General features: G+C 37.9%; 1 protein-coding gene across 1 annotated transcript; it reads left to right on the forward strand.

Annotated features, from left to right (window-relative positions):
• The first annotated feature begins 647 nt into the window (after positions 1–647).
• LOC134862867 (nuclear receptor-binding protein-like) lies at positions 648–16,705 on the forward strand. The gene is made up of 17 exons (XM_063880969.1): positions 648–794; positions 1,959–2,361; positions 3,091–3,213; positions 3,981–4,082; positions 4,284–4,373; positions 4,638–4,678; positions 4,799–4,893; positions 5,525–5,608; positions 5,943–6,001; positions 7,627–7,675; positions 8,736–8,826; positions 9,042–9,092; positions 9,715–9,850; positions 10,258–10,311; positions 10,527–10,590; positions 13,690–13,745; positions 14,255–16,705. The coding sequence occupies exons 2-17, from the start codon at positions 2,128–2,130 to the stop codon at positions 14,312–14,314; spliced, it is 1,389 nt and encodes a 462-aa protein (XP_063737039.1). The 5' UTR covers positions 648–794; positions 1,959–2,127; the 3' UTR covers positions 14,315–16,705.
• Positions 16,706–16,774: the final 69 nt, after the last annotated feature.

Below are 16,774 nucleotides of genomic sequence, written 5' to 3' on the forward strand. Positions count from 1 at the left end.
AAAATCTTCTTTTTTAGGAAAAGCGATTATTTAAAATAGGAATTCTGCATTCAATATAAGCTGTTAGGGGGGAGTGAAATATTTATGTCAGATATAGATACTTTACATATATGTAACAGTAGGCCCCTATGCGAACTGCAACCTCCAAAGAGTATTATGGACGTTAATTATCTTGGTCGCTCTTTGATCAGTTCAACATCCGAACCAAAATGTGCTCGAGAGCGCTTGATTTTAGTAAAATAACACTTGGACGGCAACTCTACTTAAAAAGGACAATCAATCGTACTTTATTCAAATTTCTTCACTCTGGAGTTGTTTAATGCACCAAAACAATTGTATAGTGGTTTAATACGTTGTGTTGCTAAAGTTAAGCTTTAAAATATGATTATTTGGGCGACTCTACAGACTATGATACACCTTTAAAAGCATGTGTTGAATATAATAATAATAATAATAATAATAATAATAATAATAATAATAATAATAATATAGCACTCGTAAAGAGAACAATTTCCCTTGATATTCAATGTAATTTTATCATTCAAACTTAATTTATTTTGCTTATGTTGGTGGTCTGCTCGTGGTAACGCTACACCACCGGGTTTTCTGCTCGCAAACAAGCGCTCCTTAACTGCTGCCCCGCCCCTCCCACTTCTGCTAAGAGAACTTGAAACCCAACAACATATTTTGTGACGAACAAGCTAGCATTTTTGTCTTATGGCATCTGATTTTACTGTTTTTCCATCAGTATGTAAACCAAGGCTATTAACTCCACGATAGTTTTCTGTTCTACGGTGAGTTTTGTTTAACTTTGTGTTAGCTATTTGTTTATTTACCTTGTATTAGCATGTTAGCCGATGTAAAAGTTAGCACAGAACTGGCAGGCTGAACTTCTCCTAGCTAGCGTTGAACATTAGCATGAGCCTTCTGAAGCTAAATTAGCTACAACAGCTTGTCAGATTTCACTAGCTAATGTTTAATGTCCTTTAAACTGCAAGTCTCTGCCTCTCAGCCTAAGCTAGGTCACCAATAAACGTAACCTTTCAGTTAGGTAAGCTAGTTGGTAAAACTCTAATGTACGTTAGAAAATATCAATGGTGTAAAGTAACTGAGTAGAATTACTCAAGTACTGTACTTACCTCATTTTGAGGTACTTGTACTTTACTTGAGTATTTACATTTTCTGGTACTTTATACTTCCACCCCTCTACAACTCAGAGGTAGATATTGTACTTTTACTCTGCTACATTTGCTTAATACCTTTAGATACTTTGCAGATTTGGATTAATGACGGGAAATTTAATCAACACATACACTTACAGTTACACCTGGTGTAAAATTCACAGGCTAACCTGCACTATACAAGGTAATTATACCTTATAATAAAGTAATATATCTATCTATCTATCTATCTATCTATCTATCTATCTATCTATCTGTATTTCAATTAGCTGCACCATTACCAGCTTCGATAACATCTTAATGGATCAATACCTATAATCAAAACATAAAATAAGTATTATTCTGAAATAGGCCAATCTGCATAATGAGTCATTTTACTTTGAGTACTTCAAGTATATTTTCATGCTAATAATTCTGTACTTTTACTTGAGTAAAATGTGTATTGCAGGACCTATACTTGTAACACAGTATTCTACACTCTGATAGTTCTACTTATACTTAAGTACAAGATCTGGGTAATTACGATAATACTTTATTGTCAGATCCTGTCTGATCTTTTTCTTGCATCACAGCACCTCCACTTGCAACATCAAACAAGGACACATATTAAGACACTGAACAAGTAAAACAAACATTTAAACATGCTCGAGACCCTCTCGCGCACATTTGACCTGGGATTTAACTATGTATTTAAACTTACTTCTTCCAGCTATGGAAAATATTATTATAATGTTATAGGCCAATGATAGCAAATCTAAGTATGTCATTTGTTTACAGCTCACCCTCCTTGAGCTTTACCTCGTTTAAGCCAAAACGGATAAGAAAATGGATGTGTGACGGGCTCAAACAGAGAGAGGAGAAAGCAAGGAAGAGGCTTCCTATCATTTGCTGCAGCCCAGGACTGGGAGCTTAGGGAAGGAAAGCCTGCCAGCATTCAAGTTGTGTCATGATGTCAGAGGCAGAGGAGACAGGAGCGCCGGGCACTGACGGAAACCAGCCAAATGTCACAACAGGACACATGTCTAGTAGTATTCAACAGGTAGAAGCGTCTGTTTCTTCCCCTGTGGCCCCCGTACAGCCCCCTCCCACCACGGCAACAGAGGATGAGGATGAGAGTGAAGATGAGTCGGAAATCCTGGAGGAGAGTCCATGTGGCCGCTGGCAGAAACGCAGAGAAGAGGTAAGGGCGGTCAGGCAGCTTTACTCTGATGGTTAAAGTGGAAGTTATGGACAAAGTTTTACCCGTTCAACACAATCATTGATTGTAAAGATGACACATCACATTTATCTGCATTCATCGACATTCAAAAGGGACTTTTGTCTACTGTTTATACCAACATCCTGAAGCTTAGTTTATTAGATCAATGGAGGCAGGGATATTTTTAATAAAGTATAATAAAATAATAATAATAAAAAATCTTTTCTACATAAAAAGAACAACCTGCTTGGAGATCATTTTAAAAACGTATATATATTAATTTCACACTAAATCAAAGAAAAATTAAAGTCAAATATCTATAATATAATCATTGGATCATTTTCTTGTTCATTTTATTGGTCAGAAGCCCTAAATAAGTCCGAATTAGTAGGCATTATCAAGTCAACACTACACTGCATATTATCATATTAGAGAATTTAATACGGCACATTAATGATTGCTCCTCATCAATTGGTCTTTAGTGAAGAATACTGTTAAGGAGATTTCCAAAACTCAATCATACCTGGAGTTATTTTAAAGCTTTGTTTAATATTCCGTAGGTATGTGAGGTACAAGTATTTCTTCATCATGTCAGCTAAAACAGGAACAGTATGGCAGACAATGTTTGCCATTCAACTGTTTCTGCGTCTTGTATTTCATTTCAGTATTAAAATATATTGTCCCCTAAGCTATTCTTCACTTCTAATGTAGGTGAACCAGCGTAATGTCCCAGGGATCGATGCTGCCTACTTGGCGATGGACACAGAGGAAGGGGTAGAGGTAGTGTGGAATGAAGTCATGATCTCAGAGAGGAAGAACTTCAAGCTGCTGGAGGTGAGGCTGAGGAATAAAAAGGTTCAAACTATTGCTCTGGTGTGGTGGGAAAGTGATTATTGATTACAGATTTTTAGCCTTAGTACTTCATTCACAAATGCAGGATCTAAAAAAGTATAAAATAATAAGGTGGTAAAACTTTTTCACAACAGTACATACAAACACGTTGCTGTTGTTGTTGTAAAGTCGCAGTGTGGTCTGTAATGTGGAAAAACCAGTGTCAAGCATTTTCAGTAAAGTAACATTGACATTATATCATGCATTTGGACAGTCCCTAATATACTGATGCATTGAATGGGCTCGTCTACAATTGTAACAAGTACAGAGTCAAGGAAAACATTCCTGCCTTTTGTGTAAAGTATTTAAAAAATGCTACCCTCTTGCCCTGTTGTTATAAGAAGGTACAGAGTGTCCAGGTTAGCGGGAAATGCACATGTTGATAGTGTCACATCATCTCTGGCGCTGTGTTGTACAGGGCTGCAGAAGCTTGAACCAGGAAGTATTTTGCACTTTTCTTAAAAGAAATATTTTTTTGACTAATCGATTCATGTATGTTTCATTTGTATTATCACTGCTATTGTGACTTCACAGTTTGTCAAACTTTGATCTTCATAGGAAAACTGCCAGAAGGTAAAACTGTGAAAATGTGTACTTTGTTTACATAAATAGTTCTTTCAGACATATTACCCATCGGTCAGGCGAAGCAAAAGCAGCAATATGACATATTATTTATACTTCACTATATTTTGTTTTTGCTATGTTTTTAGGAGAAAGTGAAAGCAGTATTTGATAACCTGATCCATTTGGAACATGCTAATATCGTCAAGTTTCACAAGTACTGGGCCGACACCAAGGAGAACCGGGCCAGGGTGAGTCCCAGTCTGACCTGACAATACATCCTATAGTAGACCTCAAATTGGCAACATAGGAATGTTATTGACTCCTATTTCTGTCTCATTTTGTAAAATGTTCCATTTCCAAAAATTATTCAAATGATTTGAGCATCTTTTTTGTTTATATTTGAAAGATGTCTCCCAATGCACTTCCCCTCATTTCTTCCTCTCTTTCAGGTGATTTTCATAACTGAATATATGTCATCAGGAAGCTTGAAGCAGTTTCTAAAGAAGACAAAGAAGAATCATAAAGCCATGAATGAAAAGGTAAAACGTGGCTCTATGTAATGTCACCTTTATAGAATAATGGTAAATGAAAGTCAACATATTATGTGAAGACACCCTTTATCAGGATTGATAAGGTATGCTTTCCAAAGCTAGGACCAATCTGCCTGATGCCAAAAGAAAGAAAGAATTTGAAAACACATTTTGCACCGGTTTAAGCAAAGTCAAACAGCATGATGTGAGTCATAGCTGCTCCATATTGAAACCCCTCTAGTAAGCGCTCTGATAAGATGTATGGTCCTACAGGCTTGGAAGAGATGGTGCACTCAGATCCTGTCTGCTCTCAGGTTGGTCTCGCCTTATTTTAGTCATTCAATTCAATATAGTGACTTGAAGAATAATGAAAACACTACAATCCCTTTCTAATTTAGTCTGTATTTGTGGATGTTTTTTTTTCTCGACTTCAGTTACCTCCACTCATGTGACCCTCCCATCCTCCATGGCAACCTGACCTGTGACACCGTCTTCATCCAACACAACGGGCTCATCAAGATCGGATCAGGTATACCGTTACGCAAGTTTCACTTAAGGGTTAGGGAGTGGTGGAGTCCAATGATACTGAATTATGGATTTAAAGACATTTCAGTGAAATTCCATTATTATACAGCGCTTATGTTGGATGTACAAGAGTAAGAGACTCATCGGGATTTGTAACTTAACAATCATTACATTGCACTTCTTGTGGCAGACACTTTTATCCAAATCCACGTACAGTAAGTGTGAATCAACCATGAAGAGACAGATTCAGAACAGCAAGTATCCTGCAAATAAATGAGCTTCAAATAAACCAAACCATTTAGCAGCTGGTGCATTAGCTTTGATAGGCAAAAACATTTTGGATCCAGTATTATATTTCAAAAGTAATCAATATAAGCCCTTTCTCATGTAACACATTTATGATGCTGTAAGAAATTGTCGTTTTTATTGAGAGCATTTTGCAAGCATGTTTTACATCATTTTTTTGCTTACCTTGTTGATGGTCTTCCGAGGTTAAATAAATAAATAGATGTCAACAAAAGGTGTTTGGAATATGGATAGAAAACAATTATTGTGTGTACAATGACTCCATGTCCACTCGTCTCTCTGTTCTCCTTCCTACTTCCTCCATATTCTCCCTCCCGGCACATCTGCAGTTGCTCCAGACACCATCAACAACCACGTGAAGACGTGTGTTGAGGAACAGAAGAACTTGCACTTCTATGCCCCAGAATATGGAGGTAGACCTGACTAAAATTACACTTTATATTCATTTCTATTTTAACTGACACCCACATGGTGAGTAAAAATATCATTAAAGGATATGACTGCATTAAAGGACTCTTGAATAAATCCATGAAAAGTGTTTTGTTTCAGACAAAATTACGCCTTAAATCAACATAGCATATTAGATGGTTTTGTACAATTTCTTAGTATCATGAATACAACAGAAATAAAATAATCAATCATCAATTTAAATCAGAAAGTACGGAATTCCAAGAAGATAAAAACAATATAAAATAAGAATATAATATCTGTGTATCTATCTTCCTTTCTCTTCCCTTCTCATTGTAGCTGTTGATGATATCACCACGGCAGTGGACATCTACTCGTTTGGCATGTGTGCCTTAGAGGTGAGATGGGCCCTATGATACATGGTAGAATAACCCTGATAAGCCCTTTCTTAAAACAATATGCCCATGTGTGTGTCGGTGTGTATTCATATTTGTTTGCTGTTTTTAGGAAATCCAGTGGAAGAGCAGTATCTTGTCGCTGTCTCATTTGGACACATGCTAATATCGTCCATTACAAGTACTGAGGGCCGACACCAAGGAGAACCGGCCAGGGAAGAGTCGCCAGTCGTGACCTGACATACATCCTATTGACCTCAATGCAACAGGAATGTTATTGACTTCATTTCTGTCTCATTTGTAAAATGTCATTCAAATATTCAATGATTGAGCTTTGGGTTTTGTTTTTTATTTGGTGTCTCAGCATTTTTATTCTTCATCCCATTTTTGTGTATAAAAGGGAAAGCTTGAGCACAGAACAAGGTTGTAAATGATCATTTTATATGTTTTGTTTTTAAAAAATTTTGGAAGAGCTTTACCCGAGAAGTGTTTCGCTGGGAATCTGTATCCAAGAAAGAAAAGAACCTTTACGGTTAGCAAGCAGAACGCATGTGTTATAGCTGCTCTGTTTGAAACCCCTCTATAACGCTCGGGATGATGCTACAGCTTGGAAAATTGACTCAGATCACGCTCCGGTGAGTCTTTATTTAGTCACATTCATATACTAAGAATAATGAAACACACACCTTACATTACTTATTGACTACTTCAGTACCTCCACTCATTCACCACCCTCCATCAACCACACTTACAACCGTCATCATCCACACAGCTCATCAATGATGAATCAGGTTAGTTCCAAGTTTCTTAAGGGTTAGATTTGGAGCCAATGTTAAACTAATTAGGATGACTAAAGAGACTGTTGCAGTAAATTCCATTATACAGTGGGGCATACAAGAGTAAGTAGACCATCGGAGTTGTACCTTTAAAAGATAGATTGACCTGTGCGATTTTTAAACCCATATGGTATACTCAACTATGAAGAGACAGAATAGAAAAATATCCTGCAAATCACTTTGAGCTTTTAAAACTTAATGGTGCAATTACTCTGTAGAAAACATTTTGGACCCACGATTATATTCAAAAGAATTATAAGGCTTCTCAGAAAATTTGATGCTGTAAATTCTTTTTATAGAGCTCCTTTTTCATCATTTTCCTCCCTTGTTTTCCTGGTTAATTAATGGCAACCAAATTTTGGAATCGGTATAGAAAAATATGACACCTGTCCACACCTCTCTGTCCATCTTTCCAACTCCCCATACTCCCTGGCCAACCAAGTTGCTCCAAGACACCACAAACAAAATTGTAGGACCTTTGCACCTATCCCCGAATTGGAGAAACCTGAATCTTACATTTATAGTCATCTATTTAAGATACCCACATGGTGGGTAAACTGTTTGATTGAATAATTCGATATCATAAAGGATCTGACTGCTTATGCTCTTGATCATCTGGTGGTTCCAGCAAAATTCACCCTTAAATATCACAAGAATGAGTGGTACAAATTCTTAGTACATACAACAGAGAGAACATAGTAATGACCTCAGAAGTACTGGAATCCAAAGTAACAACACCATCAGTAAAATAAGCAGACTAAACCCTGCGTTCCACTTGTCCCCCTCTTGAAGCCGTTGATGTATCACCCGTCTGAATCTCTGTTGGCATTGGTGTCCAGAGGTGAGATTGGGGCATGTCATATGGTAGATGAAAGCCAAAAATAGCCCATTTTGTGGTTTTCAGATGCGTCTTGGATTCAGGGAACGGAATGCCAGATTGCTCCAAAGAACACATCCATACATACTGGAACGCTGGGGGTGAAACAAGGTTGGAGGGTGTTTTTATCCCTGAAAGACCATGCCCCTGTGTGTTAAGTGAGTGTGGGGTGTTTGAATTTTGGTCTAAATGTATTTGAAACCCCATTGTATACAAGCACTTGGACAGAAGCGTGGCCCTTAGGTTTTTACATGACAATATCCAAAGCCAGCGCCAAGGCAACTACAGGAGTCTTCGTAACCAAGCTTTTAAGGCTCTAAAACTGCTGCCTAGCTTCAGTCACCACGTGATCTTAAACACCCCATAGAAAATCTTTAAGAGAGTTAAAAGTCTCGGTTGGTTTGAGGAGCAAGTTAAACAAAAGATGCCAATGATGACTGCTTGCTAGAGGTAATCCAGATTAACCTATAATAACTAAACCAATCAGTTGTTGCATTGGTTGGGGGGTAGTTAATGAAAAGGGGTTTGCTTAGAGTTTCCAACAAAGGGGGGGTTAAAAAAGTATTGAGAGAATATAGTATCCTGCAGGCTCTGAGCCACAATACTGTGTTTGGTGACGACGAAATAATTTTTAAGAAGATAAACAATTTTTGCTGGATTTTTCCAGAGTCTCTATAGTTTGAGGTTGTGAAACCTTATGAGAACAATCAGGACTTGCATCTTTTAAATTGGTTGTTTTTGATGGTGTTGTGCCAAAATTTACTTTTGACCAACATATACATCATGACATAAAACAACAATCGAAAACATTATTTCAAACAGAAGCACACTTTAGAAACTGGGCAATCTAAAAAAGCATAAATACAAATTGAACTCAAAGTAGGTTATACTTTCACAAGACACACAGCCTTTCAAATATCGTCATATAACTTACCACTTAGAATGAATCAGGCATCATTCGAAAGGGCTTTATCTTAACGACCAGCATCGTCTCATTAGTTCTTGGACGTTTGTTATTGTCCAGACATGATTCCTGAAAATGCCCTGGAGGAGATTACCAAGAACCTGGACCCTAACCTGGTCATCGCCGAGAAGAAAGAAGACATTCAGCTCAAGTAAGTGTCCACTATCATCAGTGGGTCAACAGCATTAATGATTGTATTCTCAATATGTCTATTAAAGGAACATATGTTTCCTTTTTAATATAAGGGCATAGAATGAAGAAAAAATGATATAAGACACAGTAATTCCTCAATGATTATAACATTATATAACTCTCTTACGTTCCTGTGGTGTAAAGACCTCATACTGTCATTTCTTTCTTCTGTAGGCTTTCCCAGTTTCCTGCTTTGGAGCTTGATAAATTCCTGGAGGATGTGAGGTAAGAAGCACAGCAGAGAGCTGCAGCAGTGTGAACAAGCTGGTTGTACTCTCAATTTATTTAGGCCCCAAAGAAAAACACCATCTGGCCACATGGGGGCAGTATAGGACCATCTGACTAGTGTGCGTCTGCCATCTCCTTCAAAATACTATGTAATCTGAATCTGGTCCAGCACCCTACACTAGTCCTGCACTTTTCACACTTTTTGAGGTTTATTAAAATGTAAAATACTTCTTTCTCGTGATCGTTTTTCTTCTTAATATGTTTGTATTTGTACTAATATTATAATATGTATCCACTGTCATTACTGTGTTTTCTTTGTTGAGATGTAATCATGGCCACAGGTACACCAAAATGTTCATAAATCAAGAGGAAATCCAAAACATTTTTGAAGTTATTGACACGTTTTTTGCTGAACACATTTTTCACTTAGGGTTTTTAAAGTTTTGATTATAAGGAAAGAAAAACAAAGTCTATTTTTATTGTTTGTGTTTTGTTTTTCTTCATTTTCTTTTTCCATCTCCCCTTTACTCTCTCCTCTCTCATTCTCCTTTTCTATGATGTCCTCTCCACCTCTCCCTGTCTTTGTTTCTCTCTCCCTTCCTCCCTCTCTCTGGATCAGAAACGGTATTTATCCGATGACGGCGTTCGGGGTGCCCTCTCCTCATCAGCCTCAACGGGAGACAGTTAAATCTCCCGTTGTCATCCCCTTGGTCAAATCCCCCACCCCTGAACCTACAGAATTCGAGACACGGCGGGTACGTACAGGAGATTATATTGCATGTTACAAAACGAAGGAACAGTCCCAATGGTGACATTTCACAAGTGACAATCCTGATGTGGTTCTAATGGTTTTCTCTACTGCAATAAAGATGAGCGGGGAAATAATGTGGAGAAATAAGTAGCTGTCCTGTTTTTACCATGGTCTTTCACGTAGGGAAAAAAAAAGGTATAAAGATCATTTGAGTTCATCTTTATTGTTCATCTTATAGCAGGAAGAAGGTATCTGAAAAAGATAAGGTTTAGGTTAGTCTAAAACAAGGTCACTTCAGGAGAATCTGTACATACTGTAGGTAAACTGTATTTCCTCTGGAGTTAACAGCTGTGGTGAAATCTCAACATTAGTTGCCAAATTCATATTCACACTCCCAAACTTCTTCTGCAGGTCATTCATATGCAGTGTAACGTTGAGTCTGTCGAGGAGGGAGCAAAGTATCATGTAAGTCTCTGCAGTAGTATTTATAAGTTGATATTTTATTGTTTTACCAATTAAAACTGTATTATTCTGTAAAGCTTCTTCTCTAAATGTGTTTCCCTCATTGACCAACCACATGATATTATTCCAAACATGTATTGTTGTTTTTTTCTAGCCATACAGAAGTATAATAACCATTATAGTAACTGTGTCTGTTGCGGTATTCCTCTCTTTTTTAGCTAACACTGCTGCTGAAACTGGATGATAAACTGAATAGACATCTAAGCTGTGACATGTTACCTCGTAAGTCCTCCTCTACTATAACACACTCCCTCTGAATCGCTCTGTTAGCTTCAATACACACATTTTATTATAGTGCACCTACATCAAAAATGTCGACTGACCTCTTTTAATGAAGTTTTATTTCATCAAAATTAAACCGTGAGGTTCAATTAAACTCTGAGGTTTAATTTAGGTGCTCAATTGGGTGCTTAAACATAAAAGGGAGAATACTTTTGATCAACAAGCTTTTGAAACGACCTTTGACATTTCCACCCAGTTAATATTACAGTGGCTCCTGCAATTAGGCGATCAGTTGATATTGTTGGAAGGCGTGTCGTGCATGAGGGAGATTAGCGGGAGATAAGAGGATTAGAGGCCTTTCTTTCAAGCATGTGTGTGAGTGTGTGTCCACATAAAAGCACTTCTGAATTTGTGTAAAATAGCAATACAAGAGTGGGTACATTATTTCCCTCCTGGAATCGGAGAGGTACTTGATGCATGTGTTTTTTATTTGATTGTTAATGCTATAATTATATTTGACTCTAGGTGATGGAAAAAGATGGAATTACAAAGATATGAATTGCTGCATAGCTAAGTCCACTTTAGATTTTCCCACACACACAGTTTTAATACACACTTCCTCTCCATATGTGTGCACTGAGGCATGTTGGAAAGTGAGAGTGAGATTCCAGAGAGCCTTAAACGCACATGGCGTCACAAAATACAGTATGCACAACTATTTCTGGCAGGGAGACTAACTGTCGCTGATGTGTCATGAAAACCCTGCGCCTCTATTTTGGACAAATGTGTTATTTGTTATAAATTGAATTTTTTAGGGCATGGTAGGTTTTTAAAATCTCAATGGGTGTGAAATATGTTTAAACTTGTACATACGTTACTTTTCTTTAACTTACCATTAATAAATAAAGATTTCACTATGCAATGACTACAGAAAAATGACACCCTCGGCGTTGGGGTTAGTTCCTAAAAAGTCTCGCTTCCACTCTGTCCAACACCTGGTATGATCTCTAGGGAAAAGAAAGGCTCGATTTACGGCTCGAAGGATTGCGCCTTTTCCCCCCCTTTTAGCTATCAGGAGCTTTTCCCAGTTACAAAAGAGTGTTAATGTAAGGTCTTTCCAATCCCTATCCCTCCTAAACAACGGGCAGTGGAGCAACAAAAGTAACTTTGGAAAACAAAACCCCTTATGTCCTCTGTTGGTGGTAGTTAAAGAAAATGGTTTCCCATTTGTACTTGGGACAGTGGTGCCGGCAGCAGAAATGCACAGGGTGTTGAAGAGCTGTTTCTTTACACTGTAAAACCTTTCCTTGGCAACACATTTTGAATGTGTTACTGAGTTATTTAAGTAATTCAGACATTTAGGCTTTCTGAAATTGTCCTTACTGCCATAAAGGCAGACTATAACCCCAGAAAAACCCACAACACAACTGTTGCAATGGTCCAAGTAATGTGTGCAGTGTGATCCAATGTGCACACACACACTCAGGTATGGTAGGCATGTTTAATGTTGCAGGCGTGCAGGGAATGCCTGGCCTGTGAGGGGCTGCAGCTGACAGCTGTCACCTCCTGTGTCAAGATCAGCCCATCTCTTCCCAGGCCTTCATCTCCCTGTCTCTCACTCACACACATTCACTCAAATTCATTTTTCTTACATCATATGTATTTTGTTGCACGCTCACTCATTAATACCACTGGCACACCGTGGTATTAGTCTATTATGTGTTGCTTCACATTATGGACACGCCCTGTTGTCTCAGTAAACTGCCCCTCCTGCTGATATCGGGTTGTTCTTTAAAGCTTGACTTATCCACACGTCAAAGTCCAAAGTAACACTCTGCAGGGTCACTAGCTAACTGAGCCACTTGAATTTCACCCCATTGGCCTTTTGCTTTGCTCTCCTACACTTGAATCGAACCCTATTCACAACTGAAGCTGTATTTCCTCGAAACCAAACAGTAACACATTTTGTTAGATGGTTTCAAATCAGACTAGAAGATGCCAACAAGCAAGGAGTCCTCTCACTGAGCTCTAATAGCAATCCCTTTGTCATTTATATGTGGGTGGGTGTTTTCCTTTCTTGGGTGGTCCATCTTCTCCACTTGTTTGTCTTGTCCCAGCCTCATTCCTGATATAGTTGTAAATTGACAGCGAGGTTATTAAAAATCAGCAGACCATGACGACTCCTCTGATCGCTGGGCACAGGAAAGGAATGTCTCAATTATTGTGGTAACTGAAATACAATTAAAATACCCCCAACAGGTCAGCGGCTGAAAAGAAGCTCATAAAGTTTAAGTTTCAGAAGAAAGTAAACCTCACAGGTTCCATTTTAATGTCAGGAATGTCAGCTCAGGTTCGTTTCTAAAGGTCATTTCTTAATGTTATAGTCGAGTCAAATACAGAATATGTTTCTGCAACCTTGTATTGATTTAGTTAGAATAGCTCTGTGTTACGTGATTATCTGGCTATTTTAAAAGGGGGATACACTTGTGATGATTTGTAGGAAAATTAGGTTTTGCGATAAATACGGCGCTTATTTGGAAACTTCAGACCAATACGAAGATATTAAACCTTTTACAGCCAGAAGATATTTACATTCTCCAACATTTAGGAAAGGAGAAGGGGTTCAGGACAGTCCATTCAGTTAAGTCTTTATAAGCAAAGCTAAAGAGAAATATTAAAAAAGCTAACGTGTTTTAACAGATCGTGCACTAATGAAGACGATGCTGGTTGAAACACGTCGGCTCTTTCATTTTCCTGCCAGATGAGTCCCGTTTTAGACTCTCCTTTTATCTTTATTGGACATCCCTCAATTTCTGCTTTGCCAGATATACACAGAAATATAAAATGGAAAGAGTTGCGCCTTCACAGGCTGCTGTTTGATGGTTTTGAATGTTTTAGGGTGCGATTAATTTCAAAGCAGCACCTTGACCACATCTCCTGAACGTGGTATTCACCCTTAGTGAGATTTTTTCAGCTGTGGGAGTGTGTGTTATAGTGTTTGCATAATTCAAAGAGATGTTGTGTGACTGGTAGAGATGATGATCCAAGGGATGTTACATGTCCATGAACTGCTGTTAACTCTGCTGCTGTGTGTTTCAGATGAGAATGTTCAGGAGATGGCTGAAGAGTTGGTGCAGCTGGGCTTAATCAGTGAGGTGAGTCTTTTGTGCGGTAAAGAGACATTTGCAATCAATGTGTGTGAGTATCCGTGTGTGTTTGCTAGTGCAGAGCTGCAGGCAAATGTGTGTGGGTGAGCGTGCTATTTCTGGACCAAACTGAAAATGATGTGGATTTTATAAGGCGATGTGACCCCTGACTCCTACATACGGTGCCCTCTAACATATACGCCTCCTCTGAAAGCTTAATGTACATTTACTGCTACATACAAACTCCTGTGCACACTCCCCTACCCCAATGATGTTATATAGTCACTTCATTACTGTGGGAGAGAGAATATGTAGGTGTTGGTCTTAATGACTCATTCCTCTTAATGGTTTTCTCTGATATTTTAATTTTACGTCTCATTTGTTCGACCAACTTCCATATGTTTCTCTGTCTGTATCTTTGATGTAACGATTGGCCATATCCCTACTTTCTAACATATTGGTGTACCGGTTATTTGTAATGTCCTGGAGTGTTGAACATGTTTGTGTTCTCTTCACAGGTGGACCAAAACAAAATAGCCTCTCTACTAGAAGAATCATTCAGCCAAGCTCTTCAATAGCAACAATTTCCTCAACGAAATTCCTGTCTTCTCATTAGTACACTCTCTTAACCCTGTTGCATCTTCTCTTTGGTTACTCAACATGGTGATTATATTTAGTAGGGTTTTTTGTATTTTTTTTCTTCTTCTAAGCCTTGGGTGAAAAATGTGACCAAAAGGGTGGGTTGTGTTCCTTTTGCATCAGGGAATTTAAATTCCTTAAAGCACAGAAAACCTTTACCATACTGTCAAGCAAATTTTAGAGTCCAGGTGACTCCAAAGAAGACACCTGAACTGAATTCACATTTTACCTGTAAAAGTTAAGAACCATTTAAATCTATGTGTGGATTTATTCTGAATGTGTTAGCTTTTACATTGGCTGTTAAATTAAAAAGGTGAACCTCATTAATGCTGCAAAAGACACTTCATCACGCCAGTACTGACTAGATTACTTACAGCTTTAAATTTAAAACCACTTTCCTCAAGCCGCAGATGTATTTTATTGTGAGGTGTTTACATAGCGAATTGCCTGTTTGTGTTAGGATGAGACGGTCTAAAGCGCCCTCAAGTCTAATTCAGACTTTCACTAGAGTCACTCCACCTTTCACTACTGTTGTACCTATAAACTTTAATGATCTCAAACATATAGTTATCCTAGAGATAAAAACATATTTTGCTAAGTAGGCCAAGCTGTTCTTCCTCCTCATTTCATGTGAATCCCCCTCTCATTTTGCTCCCTTTTTTTTTGCCTTATGATTTATGAACATTCCCTGCTCTTTGACTTTTGTGTTGTGTTTTTTCACCAACATGTCACTTATCAGGTTAAATATATTTAAGAGTTTGAAAACTGGATGTGCAGAGATGCAACCTTTTCAGATAACTTAATAATTGACCTATACCCATGATAAACGTTTTTTAAAAGCCTTTGATACAGAACATATTGTATATGCGCACAGCTGGATATTACATTTTGGGTGGGCATCATGATGCCAGGTCTCTGGATTATGGTTACTTTGAGGTACTGTGAACTCAGTGTTACTGAATTTTCTGTTAGTGTTTGTTTTTATATTTTGCTCTACTGTTTGCCTTATGCTGGGCCTACGCACATGCCTTAAAGTCCTCTTTTCTCTGTTTGTTTTTATTATTTTATTCATCATTTTACCATTTGCTGCTTGTTGGGTTCACACATGCTACTCTGCCTGTAAAATTCATTCATGTGAGACTTGTGTACTGAACTCGGCTGCCATATGCTGTAAAAAAGAGGACCCCGCCTTTTCCTGATACATACTATGTGAGAGCGTCATGATTTATTTATGTTACAGACACTGTATAGCATGTCTTTTTTCTTATTCCTTTTTGTTTACTGTGATTAACACAGAGACCACATTAGTCTGAGCCAATGTACACTTCTCTTTTTTTCTATCGCTTGATTGATTTCATTTTATCACCATTTGGTTAATCTGGGACTAAGTGGGTCGACCTTGTCCTTCACAGAGTGCAGTGGCTCCTTAACGTGAAAACAAAAGTGTACATACATGTCATGTTGAGACTTGTATTTGGATCAGGAGTTGCCTGTGGCCTTCTGTGACATTTTGGCTCAGAACTCTTTGTGGTCTACAGGTACTTTTAGTGTCTCAAAGCCCATACAATTCAGGACCTTAAACAGCAGTAAGAATGCAAATTTAATATAACTATCTCAAAGAAACGATACTAAAAGATGCTAAAACGTACAATTGAGAATACATTTTACCAGTTGAATTGAATGCTTCTGTATTAACTTTCAGTCAGAGCTTTCCTCTGTTGCTGAGCTAAAGTGTTAAATTAGTCACTTCACCAATTAGATTATATTAATCCATTGATCTCCACTCAATGTTGCTTTTTTAAAAACATTTATTTGGGCTGGAAATTGTTCTCAAATCTGCATTTTTACTATACAAACGTGTGTGGTTCATCTTAATGCATTGTTTACTTTAGTTGTTCCTCTATTTGAATGTGTATCTGTGAACTGCTAAGATTGTATATTCCAAAGATATGTTTTAAAGTCAGCCAGTAGAATGTAAATGCATTGCTTCTTTTACAGAGAAGTGATAAAAACCAACCAATGTGATCACCAGACCAGCTTTATGAATCTCTTCCTCCACCTCTCTCTTTCTCATCCCTCTCTCTATCTCTCTCTCTCTCTCTCTCTCTCTCTCTTTCCCACCCAAATGAATGGTGGTGTTGAAACTGGTTATTAAATAATCGCACAGGGTGGGCAGCTTTAGCCTGTCACTCAAGGATGTGAGCTTTTGGTTATATTTGTATATCCCTCTATTTTGTATATGACATAAGCGTCAGTAAATGTGTTTGTGTCCTTTCTGAGATGTGTATCCTGACAATGTGTTATTTCAAATAAATGTGTGAAATGCTCAACGTTGATGTTTTTAGATGGTCCAAAAGACAGATGTCTTCATCATTTTTGCTGTGATTAGATTTTTCATT

This window comes from Eleginops maclovinus, chromosome 4, assembly GCF_036324505.1.
Source record: "Eleginops maclovinus isolate JMC-PN-2008 ecotype Puerto Natales chromosome 4, JC_Emac_rtc_rv5, whole genome shotgun sequence".
In the NCBI taxonomy this organism is placed as follows: Eukaryota; Metazoa; Chordata; class Actinopteri; order Perciformes; family Eleginopidae; genus Eleginops; species Eleginops maclovinus.